At 33.9% G+C, this 20,460-nt stretch overlaps 1 protein-coding gene across 1 annotated transcript; it reads left to right on the forward strand.

Annotated features, from left to right (window-relative positions):
* Positions 1-8,834: 8,834 nt before the first annotated feature.
* On the forward strand, positions 8,835-10,422 carry LOC118071389 (uncharacterized). The gene is made up of 3 exons (XM_035090529.1): positions 8,835-8,964; positions 9,047-10,079; positions 10,152-10,422. The coding sequence occupies exons 1-3, from the start codon at positions 8,835-8,837 to the stop codon at positions 10,420-10,422; spliced, it is 1,434 nt and encodes a 477-aa protein (XP_034946420.1).
* The last annotated feature ends 10,038 nt before the right edge of the window (positions 10,423-20,460 follow it).

A 20,460-nucleotide genomic window follows, 5' to 3' on the forward strand; every position in this document is an offset into this window, starting at 1 on the left:
TCCAATAATTGATATCTGTATATATATAAGTATATTCCAATAAATGTCAAGTGAATCCACCGGTAATGATTCCTGGTTTTAGTTTTTTTGATTCTAATTGCACTTCTGGCACAGATTGTTTAATTTTTTTACATAAAGTTTGATCTGACGCAAGTCTATTTTGAATGTATAACTTGTAAAATTGATTACTTATTAACAACTTTTCCATATTCATAATACAATTGTACAAGACTTATGTCTGAAGCAAGACTGATGATGTTCGAGAAAAAATCTCCCAATAAATAGAGGGTAGGCCTTACTCCTTACTTCTTTCTTCCCTACTCGTGTTTTCCTCCCACAGGACATTTTTCTAGATTTCATAGCATTTCAAGATTATGTAGCTACAGGTCAATGCATCACATTAGCTTTAGTTGTAAAGCTTGAAGAATCGAGATGATGCTTATCTTTTCAATTTTTGTTAATCGCCTAGTAATCATTTTTTTTTTCAATCAATGCTTTCCTCGGGCAAGATATTTTTTTTAATCGATGTTTCCTACACTTAGATACACAACCAATTAATTATTCAGTAAGATTTCCCCATCTATGTTCGACACCTTACCTCAGGAATCCGCCCTTAACCCCCTACCTAAATTCTCCCTCGACTTCCTGCCTCAATACAACCTAAGAACTCCCTCACTTTTCACTTCTACGGCTATAAGAGTTCTACCACAAAAAACCTTCGAGACACCTCCGCCCCCCCACTTTTCACGTCTACAGCTTTCTACCATAAAAACCTTAGAGACACCTTCACCCTCTACTTTTCGCGTCCACAGCTATGAGAGTTCTATCACAGCACTCTAAAAAGAAAAAAAGTGTGGTAGAACTCTCATAGTCCATCTACTCACCAGTCTCTTAGCGATTTCTTGTGACACGACTTACCTTACTCAGCGTTGTCGCAAATAAACTAACTACAGCGTTCTTTAGTCACTCGTTATTTTTACAATGAGACTCAATTTATTCACTCCAATCGTTCGCCATTTACCTTCTCGTTGTAATTTTCCACCACGTGCACCTTTCTATCATACCAATTCAAATTCACATTAAGGTTAGCAGTATAAGGTATGTCGCTGTGCTCAAAGACCCAACTAAGGGTATCCACGGTTTCATTGAGAGTTCCCTTTCTATTTTCAACGACCATGTCATGAGCTGACAGCTCCATCGCCCATCGCGCAAACCGCCTTAACCCTTCAAAAGTCCCGCATAAAAACTTACAAAGAATCTTTTCGCGATGAGAAAAAGTCTCACGTTTTCTACGTATGCGTACGAGTCTGCACGCATGCGCCATAGTGAGTATGAAATTTAAATTTTAATGAGTTCATAAAAAATTCCAAAATAAATTTAAATAAAAATAAATCATTAAAAATTTTTTTTACAAAAAAATTTTGTTCTGACTTTGAGTCAGCTGAGTGAGAAGCCGGGACTTTGTGGACTGTATTTTTTAGGATGTTTGGATGCTAGAACAGTCGGGACTGTTGAACGGTGTAAATGAGTTGGCTGATACTATTTAACAGTAACAGTTAACAATTTATTAAACACTAAAATCACAGTAACAGAAAAATAACAATAGAAGAGTCTTTGAATTGTCTGTACAGTCTTGAGTTAACAGAAATTTTACACAGAGTTCACTGATAAGTTGACTGATAAGTAAAATATCACAGGAAAGTTGTAAGTTTTCCTGTACTGGTCTCTGCACTAGGAGTAGTCTGAGTTTCATTGTGTTGGCGTCAGCCACACAGACACAAGCGAGTTGTTCGTGTATGGATCTTGTGTGTGTGTCTGTCCATGAGGCCGTGAGGCGTCGAAGCCGACATCATTCGCGCCTTTTGTAAGAAGGTGCGGATGCGGACCAACATGAGCTTTCTGAGGATGTCTTCTAAGAGGTAGACTGCCTAATGAGTTCATAATCATCATTATAGATTATTAACTGGTGAGTTAGTCTATGTCTGAGGAGTTGTCTGGGTTGTCACTAGAGAGTTCGACTGCGTGAGCTCTCCGCTAGTACACACGTACCGAGTTGACTGCTGCAACGAGTTGTCTGTGGGTTGGCATCGTCCGATGATGCCCAAGAGTTGTCCGAGTACGAGCTACGTACGAATACTCGCAGTAACCGGCGAATTCAGACTAATACAGTCCGTTTCTCCCGAAACCTCTGTGTTCTCGAAGCTTCTAAGCCCGTAGAGAAGGGATATATACGTCTAGGAATTAATTAGAGTTGTCTAATTGGCGAAAATGAGTTGGCAGGAGAGACCTTGAGTCATCTAATTATTCGGTGGGGAGAAAAAAGTTAGGCCGTCAATAAAGTACTTTAGACCAAGTCAGAACAAATTTTTTATTAGAAAATTGAAGAATGTACATTTATTACGAATTTCTTAAAATTTACCTATTTAAACAGGAAACAGATTTATTCATGACTTAAAAACTATAACAAGCTTTTAAAGTCTACTATCACATGAGTAATGAGTTTTCTGTAGAGTATTATTAAATTAGTATCAGTAGTAGTAGTAATGAATACTGAAATGTCTAATTTAACTTTATTTAAATTATTATTCAAGTTAAAACTAAATTGAAAATATCAGTGCTCTGCAGTGGTCTGGGTGCGACCCAAAAGGTCCACACGACCAACTTCCTAGTGGAAAAAATGAAAAAACAATTTGAATAGAACCGAATTCCATTTTTTATAACAAATGGAATTGTTATGAACGAAATGAGTCTGTTTTTATTCATTTGATATGGTTAGTTACTTTATTTCAGTAAAAGAAAAAATTGTGCGTTAGAAGAATTCGAATGTACCTCATAGATCCTTTTCTTCATTATTTACAACGAATTTCATTGTTATACACGAAGAAAGTATGTTTTCATTTATGGCATACGGTTGGCAACATTTTTTTAGTAAACGGAAAAATTATGCGTTAAAAGTACTCATATATATAGAAAGGGTCCCTATTTTTATTGTTTATAACAATTTAAAACTTATTATTTGAATATTACTATGATCAATAATCACTTGTTAGCAACAATGTTCAATTGTTATGAACACAATTCCATATTATTGACTATTGAAGCGTCTTCAATGCTGTTTTCTCAATCCTGACACGAGTTTAAAATTCTTTCATTGCTGATATTGTTTTTTAAAATTTTTTTTCGATGAAGTATTGGTACCATATTTTCATACAAATATCCTAATCATTTATTATTCATATTCTTTGTAAGATTTCAAAATTTCGTCTAAAAAATAGTATAATTTATGAATTGCAAAATTCAGGTCGTTTTCCATTCTTGCTAGTTTTCTGATTCTGCAAAAAAAATAGCTAGACCGATTTTGCTGAAAATCTAATCAGTTTCAAGTTACATAATTACGCGTCAAATGCAGTCGGTCCCACGTCGATATCATTTTTTGTTCTCGAGAACATACGATCGTATTCAACCCTGGGGACCTTAAAACGTAGAGATATGTCAAAATTCGGGATTCGCAAAATCGGACCCATTACCATAACTTCCCACTGGGAAGTTCATAAAAATTAAATATGAATTTATTGACATTAAATGAAATGCACAAAAAAGACATATAGATTCAAAAATAGAAAAACAACGAGAAACTTAATGAAATAAATACTAATTCACGTTAGATATATTTTTTTTTGCAATTAGCCTGTGCTCATAATCTCTGCTCAAAATGTTCATCGGTTAGACGATTATACTTTGGTAAGTGCAACATTGTTGCATTACTAAAAAGCCTCTCTACTGGTGCTGACGCTGGCAAAGAAGTAGTATATTTAAAAGATTTTTTTAACCCACGGATATTTTTCCAACGAATTTAATCCTTCTTCATTACTCTTTAAATAACGAGTGACTTTAGAAGTAATCTCACCTTAAGATGATGATGGTTGGAAACTGTCAATTGTTGAAGATGGGTCGCCAAATTCATAATCGTCATCTGAATCTTTATTAGTATTATCTATTGAGGTACCAAAATTCGTACCTTAAATAGATGCTTCTTTCGATACTGCATCCGAAAAGCGTTTACGAATATTCAATTGAATCTCTCACTCAAATGTAGGAGGCCAGCGACCTTTAAATCGTGCGTGGGAAATAGCTGCATCGATGTTAGTATTTGAACAATCAAATGAATTTTTGAAACGCTTATCAATACTTTCAATCATAGCCCTTATTATAGGTTTACAATGATTAGTTTCCTCATTCAGTTGCAACTTCTTTACTTCGTTTTTCAGAGACATTATTTCAGGAATTAGCATGCCGTAATAACATTCATCAGCCTGCAGACGATCAATAGCATTCGCTCATGGAGTTGAGCATCGAAAGAATTCTTCTGAGTATTCAAAACCTATTTTAGTTAAGGGATTTTTTAATTGATCAAAACTATTATCCATTAATTTATTCTTGACGCTTATCAGTTGTTGTAAGCAATCGTAAGTTGAGTTCCAGCGAGTTATAACTGGTCGTATCAATGAAATTTTGAATTCAGATGTGAGCATCTCATTATTTTTTGGTAAACGTAACAACCTCCATAAACACAAACACTTATCAGTAGATAAGCAGGGCCGGTTCTGGATAACTCTGCAATACCGGCCAAGTCAAAAAAATGGGTTCTGATCCGCACTAAATACCGACCGCGATAACTTTGACAATAAGTTACCGACCGCGATAAGTTATCGACACTGATAAATTATCGGCAGCGATTTTTTTTACCGACCTCGATAAATTATCTTCAATGATAATACCGATTTTTTACAAACCGCGATTAAAATTTCACTATCAGCAAAAATAACTGATTTTTTTTCAAAGTTTTGTCAATGTATTGATATTCTCTCAAAATTTGCGCTACCGACTATCAGCTTTTTTCTGGAAATAAATAAATGAAAACAGTAATCTTTTTCGTGTACACAATTTATTTATAGCAAAAAAAAATTTAATTAATACATGAATAATATAATCATAATTATATAATATGTATATTTTCTACAATATTTTATGTTAGTTTTCTCATTTGCTCACTTAAAGGTTTATACTCTATTATTCGATCATGTAAGATCAAACAATAGGCTGATGTGTTAGCAGGAAAAGCTTTTGATGATTCAAATTCCAGTCGAACATCAACTGGTCCTGATTTTAAGGATTCATTTTGTTTAGAACAATCAATTACAACGAGTGGTGCTATATCTATAAATTTTTTTTTCTTGAGTAGAGGTTCGGCTTTTTTACCATCATATGATGTTTGGAAATCTCTATACATATCATATAATAAGGCAAATTGATTGTGACTTATGTCAAGATTCATGCTGCCATATGGATAGCATTGTGAATTGAGGAAAAGTTTAACATCCCTTAAATCACAATGATCGAAATGACTTGCATCTTTTGTAGCATCATTTTTGCGTGCAGTTTGAAATCCTAATATAACATAGCGGGGCTTTTCCAATTGAGTTGATGTTTTTACGACCCATACGTGTTTGGTTATGTTTGGCAGCATTGGATATTCATATAATTCCCATGATCTAAAACTCACTCGAATCGGTAGGTCTTTTGCAATGTAACTTAACAATTCTACTTTCTTTATGTCTGCAACAGTGACATAAGGAATGATCCATTCAATTTTTATGAGCGTGATCGTCTCTTCAGGTTCCGCTGTAGCTTGTACAATTGCATTAAGATCGGTATTTGAACAAGTAAGTATTAATTCATGTTTGGCATTGACAAATATGCGATGATAATCTTCAGCAAATCCCAATAGCATATGTAACGGTATCGAAACATCAAAGTATCCATAATCATTAAATAATCTTTTATTATCAGTTACCCAACCTGCATTATCTAAATAATTTTTTTGACCTGGATGAAGAGATAGATATCCCTTCATGAGACTTGTAAGACCAACCTTTTGACTTCGATCAATCTCAATACCATTCAATTCATATCGTATTTTTTTTAATAAATAGCATACGGCCATATTAACAAATCTTGATGTTGCTGCTACTGCATTTCCGTTAGATTTTGTAAATTTCCTCGTAATATAAAGGGAACTTTTGCTTGGCAACAGACATAAATCTTGATGTTGAACTGAGATATGTAACTCATCATTATTATTATGTGTTGTAGATGCATATGGTTGATGAGCATGCACCTCAATGTGTGTAATAGACTTATCAAATATGACACCTTTTCTTATTGCTAATTTTTCTTCTTCCATGGTAAAAGACATGCAAGACAACACACTTTCACTTTAATTTTGTTGTACTTTTGCGTATTTCTAGTCCCAGACTTTGTAGGAATAATCGATTTTGATAAGTTAATCGTTTGAATTTTTTTCGATGACCGATGGGATTCAGGCATGATATGTTAGTTTTATAGCTTCCCCCTACTATTGGTTTATAAACAATCCACACTACGTGACTGATTTCAAATGTAAACGTATTGTTACAGTTTCACCACGTAACTTTAACCAATTGACCGTCTTGATCAACAATGCGCAGTTGTAAATTATGTATTGTCTGTCCAGTGATTGGAAGATAAATGACGTTTGATGAAACTTCAATGATCTTATATTCTGGTGGAACTGATGGGAAAAATTCGTGAATCGTATGTACCAACTGATTATTCATGTATGCTCCTGTAGTAATATTACATTCAATCCTTAATGCATTGATTTTCAAGATAGATACTAGTAAATCTGATGTGTGAGTCAATTTTGGAAAAATAACTCGTGGACTAAAGCCCAACACACTACCAATAGAATCATGCGGTTTAAAATTTATTGTTGCATTTTCACTGTAAACTTCACTGTGTAGTTCATTATTATTGGGCTTAATAGAAATTGATAATTGAGTATCAGCTTTCTTCAAATAATTTTCAATGTCTTCAATTTCATAGCTTCCTGTGGGTATTTCAATACTTTTATCTTCACCATTGAGTGTATAATAAAATTTATTATTGCCGTTATCAATATTTGGAATGGAATTGAAGGTTAACAAATCCACAAGTCCTAGGGTATATTTTTTAGATGATGATAATTCAATTGGCGGAAAATCAAACGCTTCTAGAATGGACGTAATGTTAACCCATTAACGCCGAAGAATCGTGTTTTTTTTTCTCATTTTCAAGCTAGATTCTTATCAAGACGTTAAATCAACTTAACTTAGTAGACAATCATCGACGAGAGCAATCTGCTCAAGTCAAACAATTCCAAGTCATCTACATGATGATCAATCAACGCTGTTAGCAACAGCAAAAGTCAGAGCCAATTCACATTCAGGGAGTTACATTGCACGAGTGCTCATAGATCCTGGATCAAAGCTAACACTAATCACTTCTCATCTAGCCAATCTGCTGCAACTGAGAAAACGCCATCAGACAATCAACATAAGAGAAGTAGGAAGATCTAAATTCACTCAAAAAACAGGTGTAGTCTTCTGTCAGCTACAATCTCTAACATTCAGTCATTCAATACACATTCGAGCTCACATAATGAATTAGTTGACAGCATGAATTCCAAAGGTGCCATGCAATTATTCTAACAATCATTGGACTCATTTCAATGGATAAAAACTAGCAGATCCAACATTCAATATTCCACAATCAATAGACATTCTACTTGGAGCTGACTTTTATGGACAAATCATCAAACAAAAAATCATATTTTATTCTCCAACAGCTTCTATAGCTCAACTTTTGATCTTTGGTTGGCTAATTCTTGGTCCAGTAGCACCAAATTTATCAGTCAATCACTATCAAATTCATCATGCTACTACAAATCAAGAACCATGAAGACATTCAAGAGTTGCTAACAAAATTCTGGGTCTAAGAAGAAGTTTCTATGTCAAATCAACATCAATTATCATCCCTGGACCAACAGTGTGAAGATTTCTTTAAATCAACACATTCTAGACATTCATCAGGACGATACATTGTTTGAATTCCACTCATTTATTCACCTGCAGCTCTTGGGGACTCCTATACAACTGCGTATCGATGCTTGAGGCGTCAGTTGAGGAGATCAACCAACGAGACTGAATACAACAATCTCTACAGACATTTCATGAAGGAATACGAAGGAGTTAATCAATGGTGCAAGGCGGGCGGCGTCCCCCTTGAAAAATGGCAATCAAATAGTCAATCACTTCTCCAAATAACGTCACAATCATCAGTCAATCAAGGAAAAATCACCTTCGAAGACTGTACCAAAAATTCTTGAACTTTATTAGAATCCGAATTCAGACACATTCACATTCTGATCAAAATCAGTCATTCATGAGTCAACATATTCAAAACGCCTCATTCATTCAGAAGTAGCTCAAAACTATGATCCATTGGGGTTGTGTCACCTATAACGATCACAACTTAGATGTTCCTTCAAGAGCTCTGGCTACACAACCTCAGCTGGGACGAACCAGTCCCACAACAATTCATTAATCGCTGGCTGCTCATCAGAGAATAATTCACACAACTTAAGAAATCATAATTCACAATGGATCCATACAACAAGACATTCAACAGTAGAAATTCATTGATTCTCTGGTGCATCACAGCTCGCAATGGCCGCGGCAGATCTATTCAAAAATCAATTCACCGTCCACAGGGCCCAAAATCACATTCATCCGTGCGAAAACTAAAGTAGCACCAATCAATCAATTCACGATCCCCAGGCTAGAGTTAACAGCTGCGTTAATTCTAGCTAAACTCACAAAGTATGTTCGAGCTATACTCCATAGAGTGGACATACATTCAATTCACTAATGGACGGACTCTTCAATCACTCATTCGTGGATCAATTCAAATGCAGGATGCTGGAAGGACTTTGTCAGGAACAGAGTAGTGCAAATACGAGAACTAGTTGCGGACGCTCACTGGCACCATATTTCTGGCAAGGAGAATTCAGTGGACTGCGATTCAAGAGGCATCACAGCCAATCAAGTGAGAGATTACTCGCTATGGTGGAGGGGACCCACCTGATGAACTGAAAATCAAGAAAATTGGCCAGTAAATTCACCACCAGCTGACGAGGCTTGTAACTTAGAAGCTCGTCCTGGAATTTCACTCATAGCAGCAATTCACGATACAACAATTCAATGGGACTTGGTTAACAGATATTCTAAACTCAACAAGTTACTTAGAATCACCGCCTTAATCATAAAATTCACTCCAAGACTTCGACATTCACCAGTTACCAGTCCTTTAGCATCAATCACAACAGCTGACATCGAAAAAGCGAGAATCTTCTGGATAAAGTCTACTCAAGCAGCACATTTTCACCAAGAAATCAGGACTTTATCCAACAATCAACATCTTCCACCAAACCATTCATTCAACAGACTCACAGCATACGTTGATTCAGAAGGAGTTCTACGAGTAGGAGGACGACTTCAGCATGCTCAGTTGAGTCATGATTCAAAACATCAATCAATTCTACCTCGACATTCACCATTCACCACTCTTGTTATTAGACATTATCATTTAACCACACTACATGGTGGCACTCAACTTACACTCACAACAATCAGACAACGTTACTGGATCATAGGTGGAAGAGCATCAGTAAAAACATTCATTCTTCGGTGCATCGAATGTGCTCGACAAAGAGGCATAAGAGCACAACAACTCATGGGCCAATTGCCACAATCACGTATCACTCCTTCACGGCCATTCTCTCATACTGGCATAGACTATGCTGGGCCATTCACAATCAAAACATCATCAGGCAGAGGAGCCAAGACTAGAAAAGCTTGGGTCTGTGTATTTGTCTGTAGTCTGGAGTCAGTAGTGAAATCACTTAAATTTCATTTGACGAGAACAGTAAAAGAATCACTCTTCACGTTTGAAGAGATCACCACACTACTGACACAAATCGAAGCCATTCTCAACTCAAGACCTCTAGAGCCAATCAGTGATGACTCAGAAGACATTCAAGCACTCACTCCTGGACACTTTCTTATTGGGTCAGCAATCAACACTGTTCCTGAACCATCAACCTCAGAACCTGCACATTCAATTCAAAATCGATGGCGGATCATTCAACGACAATCACAGCAGTTTTGATACAGGTGGTCACAATCTTACTTACTAAAATTACAAGCTATTTCTAAGTGGTTTTTGAGGAACAGAACAATTCAAGTTGGTGCATTAGCCTTGCTAACAGATGAAAGATTTCCCCCCTCCACGAAATGGCCACTCGTGAGGATAATTCAACTACACCCAGGGCAAGATGGGCTTCCACGAGTAGCAACGGTGAAGACACCAACAACGACGTTGGTCAGACCAATCGTCAAGCTAGCCATTCTACCAATCAACCCAACTCCTGAAGCCCAGCAGCAGAATCAACCAGAAGACAATCATCAACCAGTTGCTGATGGCGGGCGGCATGTTGAGAATTGATTAATTCTCAATTTGAATTTGCCAGCTGACAGGAACTTCGGCGGCCATCTTGAGACTGGGTCGATAACCAATCGACCTAATAATCAATAATTCTTTATCTAGTCACTCATTTGACTACTTTTGAGTGTCCCTTTTGACTAATGAAGTTCCTGTCGCCATTCTTCCACTGTTCTCGTTCACCTTTACACGCCATTCTTATTCATTCTTCACAAATCTTACAAGTTTGAGTCAATCATCAGTACTAGTGCTATTGTAAATCATCAGAAACATTCAGGCTTTACTCTAAATCTATAATCAAGTAATATTTCACGATATTTCATTGTAAATTCAAGACATTTCATCAAATTCATTTTGCATTGCATTGATAGGCTAACGCCACGTGCACAATCACATTCTTGCTCAACTTGCGAAGCGTGCTGAGCTCGTGTGGGAGGTCAATAATACCGAACACACCAAGTTGAGTAGTTTTTTGGACATTCAATTCAGATTCAACAATTAAAATTAGACATTCAGTGATTTTGAGCGACATTCAGTCTTCCTAGTTAACAACTCAAGTTTGTCAGTATACTTAGTGTACCTGTTAATGCTTAAAATAAAGATACTTTATTTTTTATAAAACCTGACTTCCGTTTGCTCTGTTCTGACACAATCATCCCTATCCTTAAACGGTTAGGTTAATTCACAAGTTGAGATTTTCTCAACAGTATTCATTATTTTTGTAACATGAAAATTTTTTTTTTTAGATTACATTGATTATCGTCAGATTTACATTTCATCAATTGTATGCATTATATTTTTTTTGTTTGACATATAAAATTTTAGATTACATTTCATCATCAACTATGAACTCAAAAGAATTGTTAGCTCCACCATGGTACAACAATGATAATCTGTTGTCAACGGCCAACTCGACCAATTTTTCAAATTCTTTATGATTTTCCAAAATTTTCACCGTTCTTGGAGGTAAAAATATCATGTAGCTATTTTTAACTGTTGCTACAACTTTTGTTCCATACACAGTTTCAAGTTCTTTCAAACCAGTAATTTTATACGTTTTAGACGGTTTTAATGTATCCATCTTTTTGGTTAGTAAGTACGTCGCACACTTGGCAATTTTATTTACTCTTGACAGATCCATTTTTACTGTTTTGAATTATGTATAACAATGTATTTCTCACAGTTTCAATTGATCAGTGATTTTAAACATGAGTTGCATGGGTATAAATACAATTCATCCCCTCCAAAACAAAGATTCCAGAATGTTTCAATTATTGATGCAATCATAAATTAAAACATGCATAAAAAAACGTTTGCATAATGTTTCATCATCATCCCCCGCTGAAAACATCCAGAACATGTCAAGGCTGTGAATCAGCCCTGAGATCATTTGAATTTTTGCTTGATTTTTCAAGAAAAAATCTTGAGGGGTTGGCATGATGTTTCATCATAGTTCTTGCTGAAAATTTCAGACTATCGAAAATTACATGTAATGAAAGAAAAAATACATTTTTATAGACAGTCGTTGTAGTGATCAAACAATAAAATTAAATGTTATAATTTTAAAGTGGGGATAAACATATAAATAGATGATTTACCAAAAAACTTTTCAGTTGGGTTTTACATTTTGGCATGTATACAAATTTTTGAGCGCATCATGGAAATGATATTGGATGTTCAAGGTTTCAAGCAGCCAAATAATCAGTTTTTAGTGAAAGAATTGGCGACTATTACAATCCAAGATAATAGTGATGGTATGGAAGACATTTCAGTGATAATTTTTAAACCGCCATATCAGTAAGAATATTTACCTGAAAAATATGAATGCATAAATTCGTGGTTGATACGTAATTATCATGGCATTCCATGGAAATCTGGAACAATACCATATGATAAACTTCCATACATTCTTCGTGTGCTTGTTAAAGATCGAGACCGTATTTACGAGAAAGGAGATGAAAAGAAAAAATGGTTAGAAAGTTGTAATTAATTTGGATGAGCTTAGATGTCCTTCGCTACATGTTCTGGATATGAATCATCTAAGAGATTGTGGGGTGCATAATGGAGAAAATAAAAAATGTGCAGAAAAGAATGTAAAAATTCTAAAAGCATGGTATATGGTGAATTTTCATGAAAAAACCCCATTTGAGAAGTCATTCAAATTGTATTGTTTATTAAAAAATATAACAAAAATGTCAAATGAAGATATTGCTTGTCTTCCGAAGTATTTTTTCTTGAAGATTGTTCCAGAATACATCGACGATATTTGGAATAAATTACCGGAACATTTACAACTCGACAGAGATATCTTATTGCATCGTAAATGTTACAAACATTACATGTCATAAGATCATACAATAACATTGAGAATTAATTGTATTGATTGTAAAAAAGAAGAATTCATTCAAATACATAAAATGAAAATGTATAATTTTTATTTCTTACATAAAAATTCTTTCTCAAGATAAAAATCTTATTATTATTGTTAAAGAAGTCATTTAACGTAAATAATTATAAATCATAGTTCAGAAAATATAAAATGAAGAAAGATAATAATTTTTCGTTTCAATAATTTTTTTACATTTAAAATACGTTTAGTTATGATTACTCATACAGTAAATAAAATATTTCAATTGATTATTCATAATATGTATTCTGTCTTACTTCAATAAGTAACAGAGAATGAGAGCATAAACAAAGTGAAAAAGAGATAAGGGTGAGGAAAATATGATGCAGTCGACCGACTGAGTCAAACGTTTCTAAATGAAATAAAAAGAAAGAATATGTGTCTAGAATTATTTATTCATAGTAGAGATCGTTTACAAACTATTTCAATAATCAAAAAGAGAAAAAAATGTAATTTACAAATTTTTTTTAGTGAGAATTTTTTCTTGTTGTCAAATTCTTTTCTTTATCTGTAATTTGATGCTGAGTGATGTGATCAAAGCCTCTCTATATAGATTTAAATCAATATCGTTCAATGATTTTTTCACCATTGGCCTCTTTGAAAAATATAAACATTTAGCCATGGTGTATGATGCATAAGACAAAATATTTAGTTCATTTTCGACAGTCAAACTGATCAAACCATACCAAGTAAGTAGTGACTTTTGCTTCATTCAAGTATAAAAAGTGTGTTTTTTTTTTTATTTTTATGCATTAATATAATTATTTATTGAGTGTAATTGTGAATTTTATGAATTGTTAAATGATAATTTATCAAGTGGGAGAATTTTTTTTTTTTAAGTTGGAAAACAATGTATCATAATCGTTATTACTTTTTAGAGAAAAGATGTGCACTTTTATACTTCCGGAGGCCTGGTTCGATCTACCGATCACCCTCCTAGAAATTATTATTCTAATGACACTTAAAGATCTGTAATGTCTAAATGTATTTTTAATTATTTCATATAATTATTTAAAATATATTTTAAGAAAAGCTAAAAATGAATAGCGATAAACTTAAGGATTGAGGTTAACGATTATTACTCAAGTTATTTTTTTTTTTTTTTGAGTTTTCCTAAGATTTCGTTAAAATAGAAAGGATTTCGAAGAATAGTTGAGGAAGTCATTTTTTAGATATTTTATTGCTTTTGGAAAACCCACGTGGCGAAAAGCAATAAAACTCTAAAAAAAGAGTACGTGACATAAGAAGAGCGTTAAGCTTTTCCAAAAAGGGAAAAGACCATGCGAAGGGACTTGTGCGCGCCTGAAGCAAGGGACTTCTAATTATGTCACATTCGACTAAATAAATACGTAAGGTTTGATGCATCAGTCAGTTGTCGAAAAAGTAAGATCGAGATCAGATCGTCGTGGAACATCTCTTGAAATCATAAGTCTTGAGTATTGTATCGATAATACTTCAAAGTTTGTAAATTTTTGCATGAAGTTTATTTGATCGTCAAATTATTTTTAAATTGATATTTAAATTAATTCGCGAGAAAAAGTGAATAATTGCGCTGACTGGAACATCGACTGAGGACCAATTAATTGTAATTCATCTCGACCAGAGTAAAAGAAATCATCTGTTGGTAACGTTTAAATTGTTGTTATAATTTTTCAATAATTTTCATTCAATAAAATTTTGTTATTGTTTTTTATATAAATCACACATTTTTACTTTCTCTATCGAAGATCCCCTCATCCCTGTCTATTGGTCGAAAGGCTAGGACTAAAAAGAGGAACTTAAAGTCTCTAAGGTTAAGCATATGGTTTACATATTGACACCTTTAAAGAGCAAAATTACATAACAATTTTTGGGGGCTCGTCCGGGATTGCAATGATCTTCTATGGAGAAATAGTTTAAATGTCTGATAATTCTGGATCATCTAATAATAATAAAAAAGGTTATTCGTTGAGAAGTACCGGTGACCCGCTATATCCTGAAGGTTTAGCTCCGCCTACTAGACCTAAAAGTTTCAAGTTTGTTGATTCGGGTATCGGTGATTTAACAAAAATATCAGAATCGAGTGAACTCGTTACATCTGACGAGAGTGATAATAGTGACGAAACGATAAATCAAACTCAAGCTCACGTAGAGACGGAAAATTTAGATATAAATATGACGGAACAAAGGAAAATGTCTGATAATCAAAATATATCTCTCAAAGACGCGTTAATATGCATTCCTATATTTACGGGCAAACCAGAAGAATTAATTGATTTTTCAAATTGTTGTGAGGAAGCAAAATGTATGTTACCAGAGCAAGTAGAATCAAATCTCACTAAATTAATTTTTGGTAGTAAATTATCTCCTTCAGTTAAAGATGCATTAAATAAAATAACATATAGCACTGTAAATGAACTCTTAAGAGATCTTAAAAAAGTTTATGTTCCTTCTAAAACACTTTTTCAGTTGCAAGGTGAACTAGGAAGAATGTTTCAACAAGATGTTGAATTAGTAGTAGACTTTGTTAATAGATTACGGAAAAAAGCAAAAGAAATAGTAGAATGTTTCAAATCAAATAATCCGACTGCTACTCCGAATGAAATTCAAATCTATAAGGATAATACTGATAAAGCCGTAGCTCAATGTTTTGTTCAAAATTTAAGAAATAAAATAGATCAACGAATGTCTCGATGTGACAACGTCACTGAGGCCTTAGAAAAGGCAATAGAAATAGAAAGACGATTAATTGCGCGAAAAGAAATTCGTAAAGACCCAAATAGTATAAAAACTAAAGAAAATAAAAATGAAGATAAAAATAAACCCGTTAAATTTGTAACTAATAAACTAAATAACGATAAAGACAAAAGTTTAAATAATAATAGTCAAGAGAAACCAAAGATTATTTGTCATTCATGTAATAAACCTGGTCATATAAAGAAAAATTGTCGAGAGAAAGATAATAATAATTCAAGAGGAAATTGTCAGCTTTGTAATAAAACTGGACATACTGCTAAAAATTGTTTTAAAAATCCAAATAGAGTTTCATCAAACGTAAAATGTCAAATTTGTGAAAAAAATGGTCATATTGCTGATGTGTCGATTAATTAATCATTCGAATGAAAGTAATCAAAGTAAATCTTGTAAATTTTGTAAAAAATCTGGTCACGACATTTCCACTTGTTTCCGTCTTAAAGCTAAAAAATACGACGAACAGGAAAACTCGAATGTGTCTCGCCAGATGGGCGCGGGGTCAGAGGCACTTCAAAAGCGTCCAGTGACATTGACTTTCGAGGAGGAAACCGAAAACGAGTACTAATCATGAGCGTGAAATTAGAAAATTTAGACGATCTACCGTATATTATTGTAGGCAAAACAAATAAAAATAAAGATGTAATTATGATGATAGATTCAGGAGCTTCGCCGAACTTACTTAAATTTAGCTATGTAAATGATCCGACGACAATTGATAAAAGTAAAATTGTTGAATTGCACGGTATTGCAAATGTACCAATAAAGACACTCGGAAGAGTAAAAGTTAAATTATTTAATAAAGAGACTGTATGTCATGTGATTCCTGATACTTTAGGTATTCCGTATGCAGGTCTCGTAGGATCTCGATTTTTTGCAACTCATGGGGTAAAAATTGATTATAAAAATAAAGTAATGAAAGTAGATAATGTTAAATACCCATTTAAAAAAGCTAATAGAGTCGAGGATGGAGTGATGTATATTCCCCCTCGTAGTGAGTCAACCTTTTTCGTAAAAGTTAAAAATAAAAATATTGTCGAAGGTTATGTCCCAAGATTAAAAGCGTGTAAAGGCGTATTTTTGGGAGACTGTTTAGTACGTGTTAATGATGGTCGTGCTTATATGCAAGTTTTTAATACGACTGAAAATGAAGTGGGATTGAAAATTCCTACTTTATTTATACAGTCAGTAGAGAATTTACATGATCCTAAAATTGATCAAGAAGACTGTTTGAACTGAAATTGTGAAATTGAAACTCAATCAGATTTTAATAAACTAAATTTTAAAGATTTTAATGTGGAAAAAATTTTGTCAATTGTTGAAAATTTTGAAAATGATAAAAGATTTAAAAAAATTATAAAGTTATTGAGATTAAGCCATTTAGGCGAAGAAGAAAGAAAACATGTTGAAAAATTTTTAAAAAAATATGCAGATCGGTTTCATATTCCAGATGAACCACTAGGGTCAACAGATGTATACAATCATAAAATACCGACTACTTCAGATATTCCTATAACAGTAAAACAATATCGTACACCTCAGTTTTTGAAGACAGAAATTGAAAAACAAATTAAGGAGGAACTCGACACAGGCATTATTGGGCCTTCTGAGTCTCCTTATAATAGTCCAGTTTGGATCGTGCCTAAGAAACCAGATTCGCAAGGTAATAAAAGATGGCGAGTCGTTATAGATTACAGAAAATTAAATGAAAGAACTATTACTGACGCTTATCCATTACCAAATATTACTGATATTCTTGATCAATTAGGAGGTTCAATGTATTTCTCTGTGTTTGATTTAGCTTCCGGATATCATCAGATTAAGATGGATCCAAAAGATAGCCATAAGACGGCGTTTTCAACTCCACAAGGACATTGGGAGTTTAAACGTGTGCCGTTCGGGTTAAAAAACGCACCAGCAACGTTCCAAAGGTTAATGGATACGGTTTTGACTGGGTTGCAAGGTATATCGATGTTTGTTTATTTAGATGATATTGTAGTTTTCGCGAAAAATTTGGATGAGCATGGAAAAAGAATTGATGATTTAATGCAACGTTTACGTAAAGCTAATTTACAATTGCAACCAGATAAATGTGAATTTTTACGCAGTGAAGTAAATTATCTGGGTCATATTATTAGTAATAAAGGGTTAAAACCTGATCCATCAAAATTAGATGCGGTTAAAAAATTTCCGGTACCGAAAACGCAAAAAAATATTAGAGCTTTTCTGGGTTTAACTGGATATTACAGAGGATTTATTAAGAATTTTTCAAAAATTGCAAAACCATTAACGCGTTTATTAGAAAAGAATAGAGATTTTAAATGGTCTCAAGAAGCACAGAGTGCTTTCGAGATATTAAAGGAAGCTTTATGTAGAGCTCCAGTATTACAATATCCAGATTTTTCAAAACCATTCATAATTACAACAGATGCTTCAGGCATTGCTGTTGGTGCAGTTTTATCTCAAGGGGAAATAGGTAAAGATAAACCTATTGCTTATTATTCCAGAGCGTTAAGAGGCGCTGAGTTGAAATATGATACATATGAAAAAGAAGCTTTGGCTATTGTTCAGGCTGTTAAAAATTTTAGGCCTTACATCTATGGGCATAAATTCACGTTAGTTACTGATCATAAACCATTGATCTGGTTTCAAGCTGCAAAAGAAGCAAACGCAAGAGTTCTTAAATGGCGTTTAAAATTAGCAGAATATGATTATGATGTTGTATATAAACCGGGAAAAATTAATTTGAACGCGGATGCATTGTCGCGAAATCCGGTAGAAGTTGTAAATGTTACTACTCGTGCTCAAGCAAAAGTAGGAAATGAAAAGAAAGATTGCTCCGATCTCGAATTGCGAATGAACAATAAAGTCAGTGATTTAAATGATTTATCAGAAAAATCGTCAAAGGAAAAAGAAAACGGCAATGTTACTCCCAAAAAGAAAAGGGGTAGGCCGCGAAAAGGAGTCGTAAACACGGATGGAGCTATGCTCAAGAAAAGAGGTAGGCCACCGAAAAAGGTGTTAGACTCTAAAGAACCTGATAATGTAAATACTCAAGGTATTTCTAGTGATGATGATACGAGATTTGCTGGTTCTGGAAATCCTCATGATTCTGACTCCGAGTCTGAAGTCGAGTCGGACAATGAATCGGATGATTCATTGGAGGATGTAGCTGTTGATGAACAAAAATTTAAGAAAATCAGGTCGAATATTATTTTATCGAAAGAATTATTTCAGTATAGAAAGGATAATTTAGTTTATTTTGTTGATGAGAGTGGACATCCTTGTGATGAGGGCTCTAAGAAATTAAAAGACCTTAATAAAATGTCTATAATTAAAGCTCCTAGAGTAGGGAGTATTTATTCGTTCAAGGTTAATCGAAAAGTTCATTTTGCATGTATAATTCGTGAATCGAAAGGAGAATCTATAATTCGAGTAAAAAGTCATTTAGGACGATGTTTGGTCAATTTAAAAGTCATGTTAAAAGAAAAGAATATTGAAACAGTTTCAGTTGCTTATTCAAAGTATATAGAAAATATTCCTTGGGATGATGTTTTATCAATGATTAAAGAAATTTTTGAGAATGAAAATATAAAGGTAATTATTTGTTTAGGAACTATTAGGCACGTTCCTCCGGATGAACGTGATAAAATTTTTGCGGAAGCACACTCTTCACCCGTTGGTGGTCATAAAGGTGTGTCTAAAACATATAATAGATTAAAGCATAATTATTATTGGGAAGATTTAAAGGGCGACGTGCAACGTCGAATACAACAATGTTTAGATTGTCAATTAAAAAAATTAACTCGTGTTAAAAATAGGCAACCAATGTTATTACGGATACTCCAGGTACAGTGTTTGAGAAAATTGCAATGGACATAGTAGGTCCATTACCAGTTACATCACGAGGAAAAGAATATATTTTAACAATTCAGGATCAATTATCGAAGTATAGTGTCGCGATTCCACTTGAAAATATGACCGCGATTTCGGTTGCGGATGCATTTATTAAAAGATTTATTTGTGTATTTGGAGCACCGAAGGTTTTATTGACTGATCAAGGTCGTAATTTTATTAGTGCTTTTATGCAAAGAATAATGAAAAGATTTAAAATAAAAAAGTTGCAGACAACCGCGTTTAGGCCACAATCAAATGGTTCTCTAGAGAGATCCCACCATGTGTTGGGAGAATATTTAAAGCAATTCGCACGTAAAGATGACGAATGGGACGAGTGGTTAGAATTAGCCATGTTCTCATATAATACGAGTGTTCATGAAGGTACGAAATTTACACCTTATGAACTTGTTTTTGGAAAAATAGCGCGCGTTCCGACGAATGAACCTCTGCATAACTTAGATCGTCTGCCAACGTATGAAAATTATATAACAGATTTAGTGGAAAGATTAATGAACATACGTAAATTAGCTTATGAAAATCTAGTAGATTCGAAAGAAACGTCAAAGAAATATTATGACAGAAAAATGAAACCTATGGAGTTACATATAGGAGATAATGTTTTCTTAGAAAAAGGACCAAAGCCAAGTAAATTAGGTGATCATTATGATGGGCCATTTGAAGTTTTAGAGATATATCCAAATGGAAATGTCAAAATACTAATTAAGAATAAACCAAAAATAGTTCATTCTGATAGACTAAAAAAGTCGAAAATAACGATGTTCGAAGCTAAAGAACAATTGAAGAAGTCAAAAAAGCGAATAACCAAGGAGAAGGATCCAGATTATCGAAATTAATTTTTGTTGTTTTTTTTTCTTTTTCAGTAACAATGCAGGGATTCCAAATTTTGTTATTGTTGATTGTAGTTGGAGCAGTTCAAGCCATTATTGGGTATGATTGCGGTTCTAAGTCGTTGAATATGACAACGATATCTCTATTAGACATTGAGG

Source organism: Chelonus insularis, unplaced genomic scaffold (genome assembly GCF_013357705.1).
Source record: "Chelonus insularis isolate UGA/USDA-ARS -01 unplaced genomic scaffold, ASM1335770v1 contig_80_pilon, whole genome shotgun sequence".
Lineage (NCBI taxonomy): Eukaryota > Metazoa > Arthropoda > Insecta > Hymenoptera > Braconidae > Chelonus > Chelonus insularis.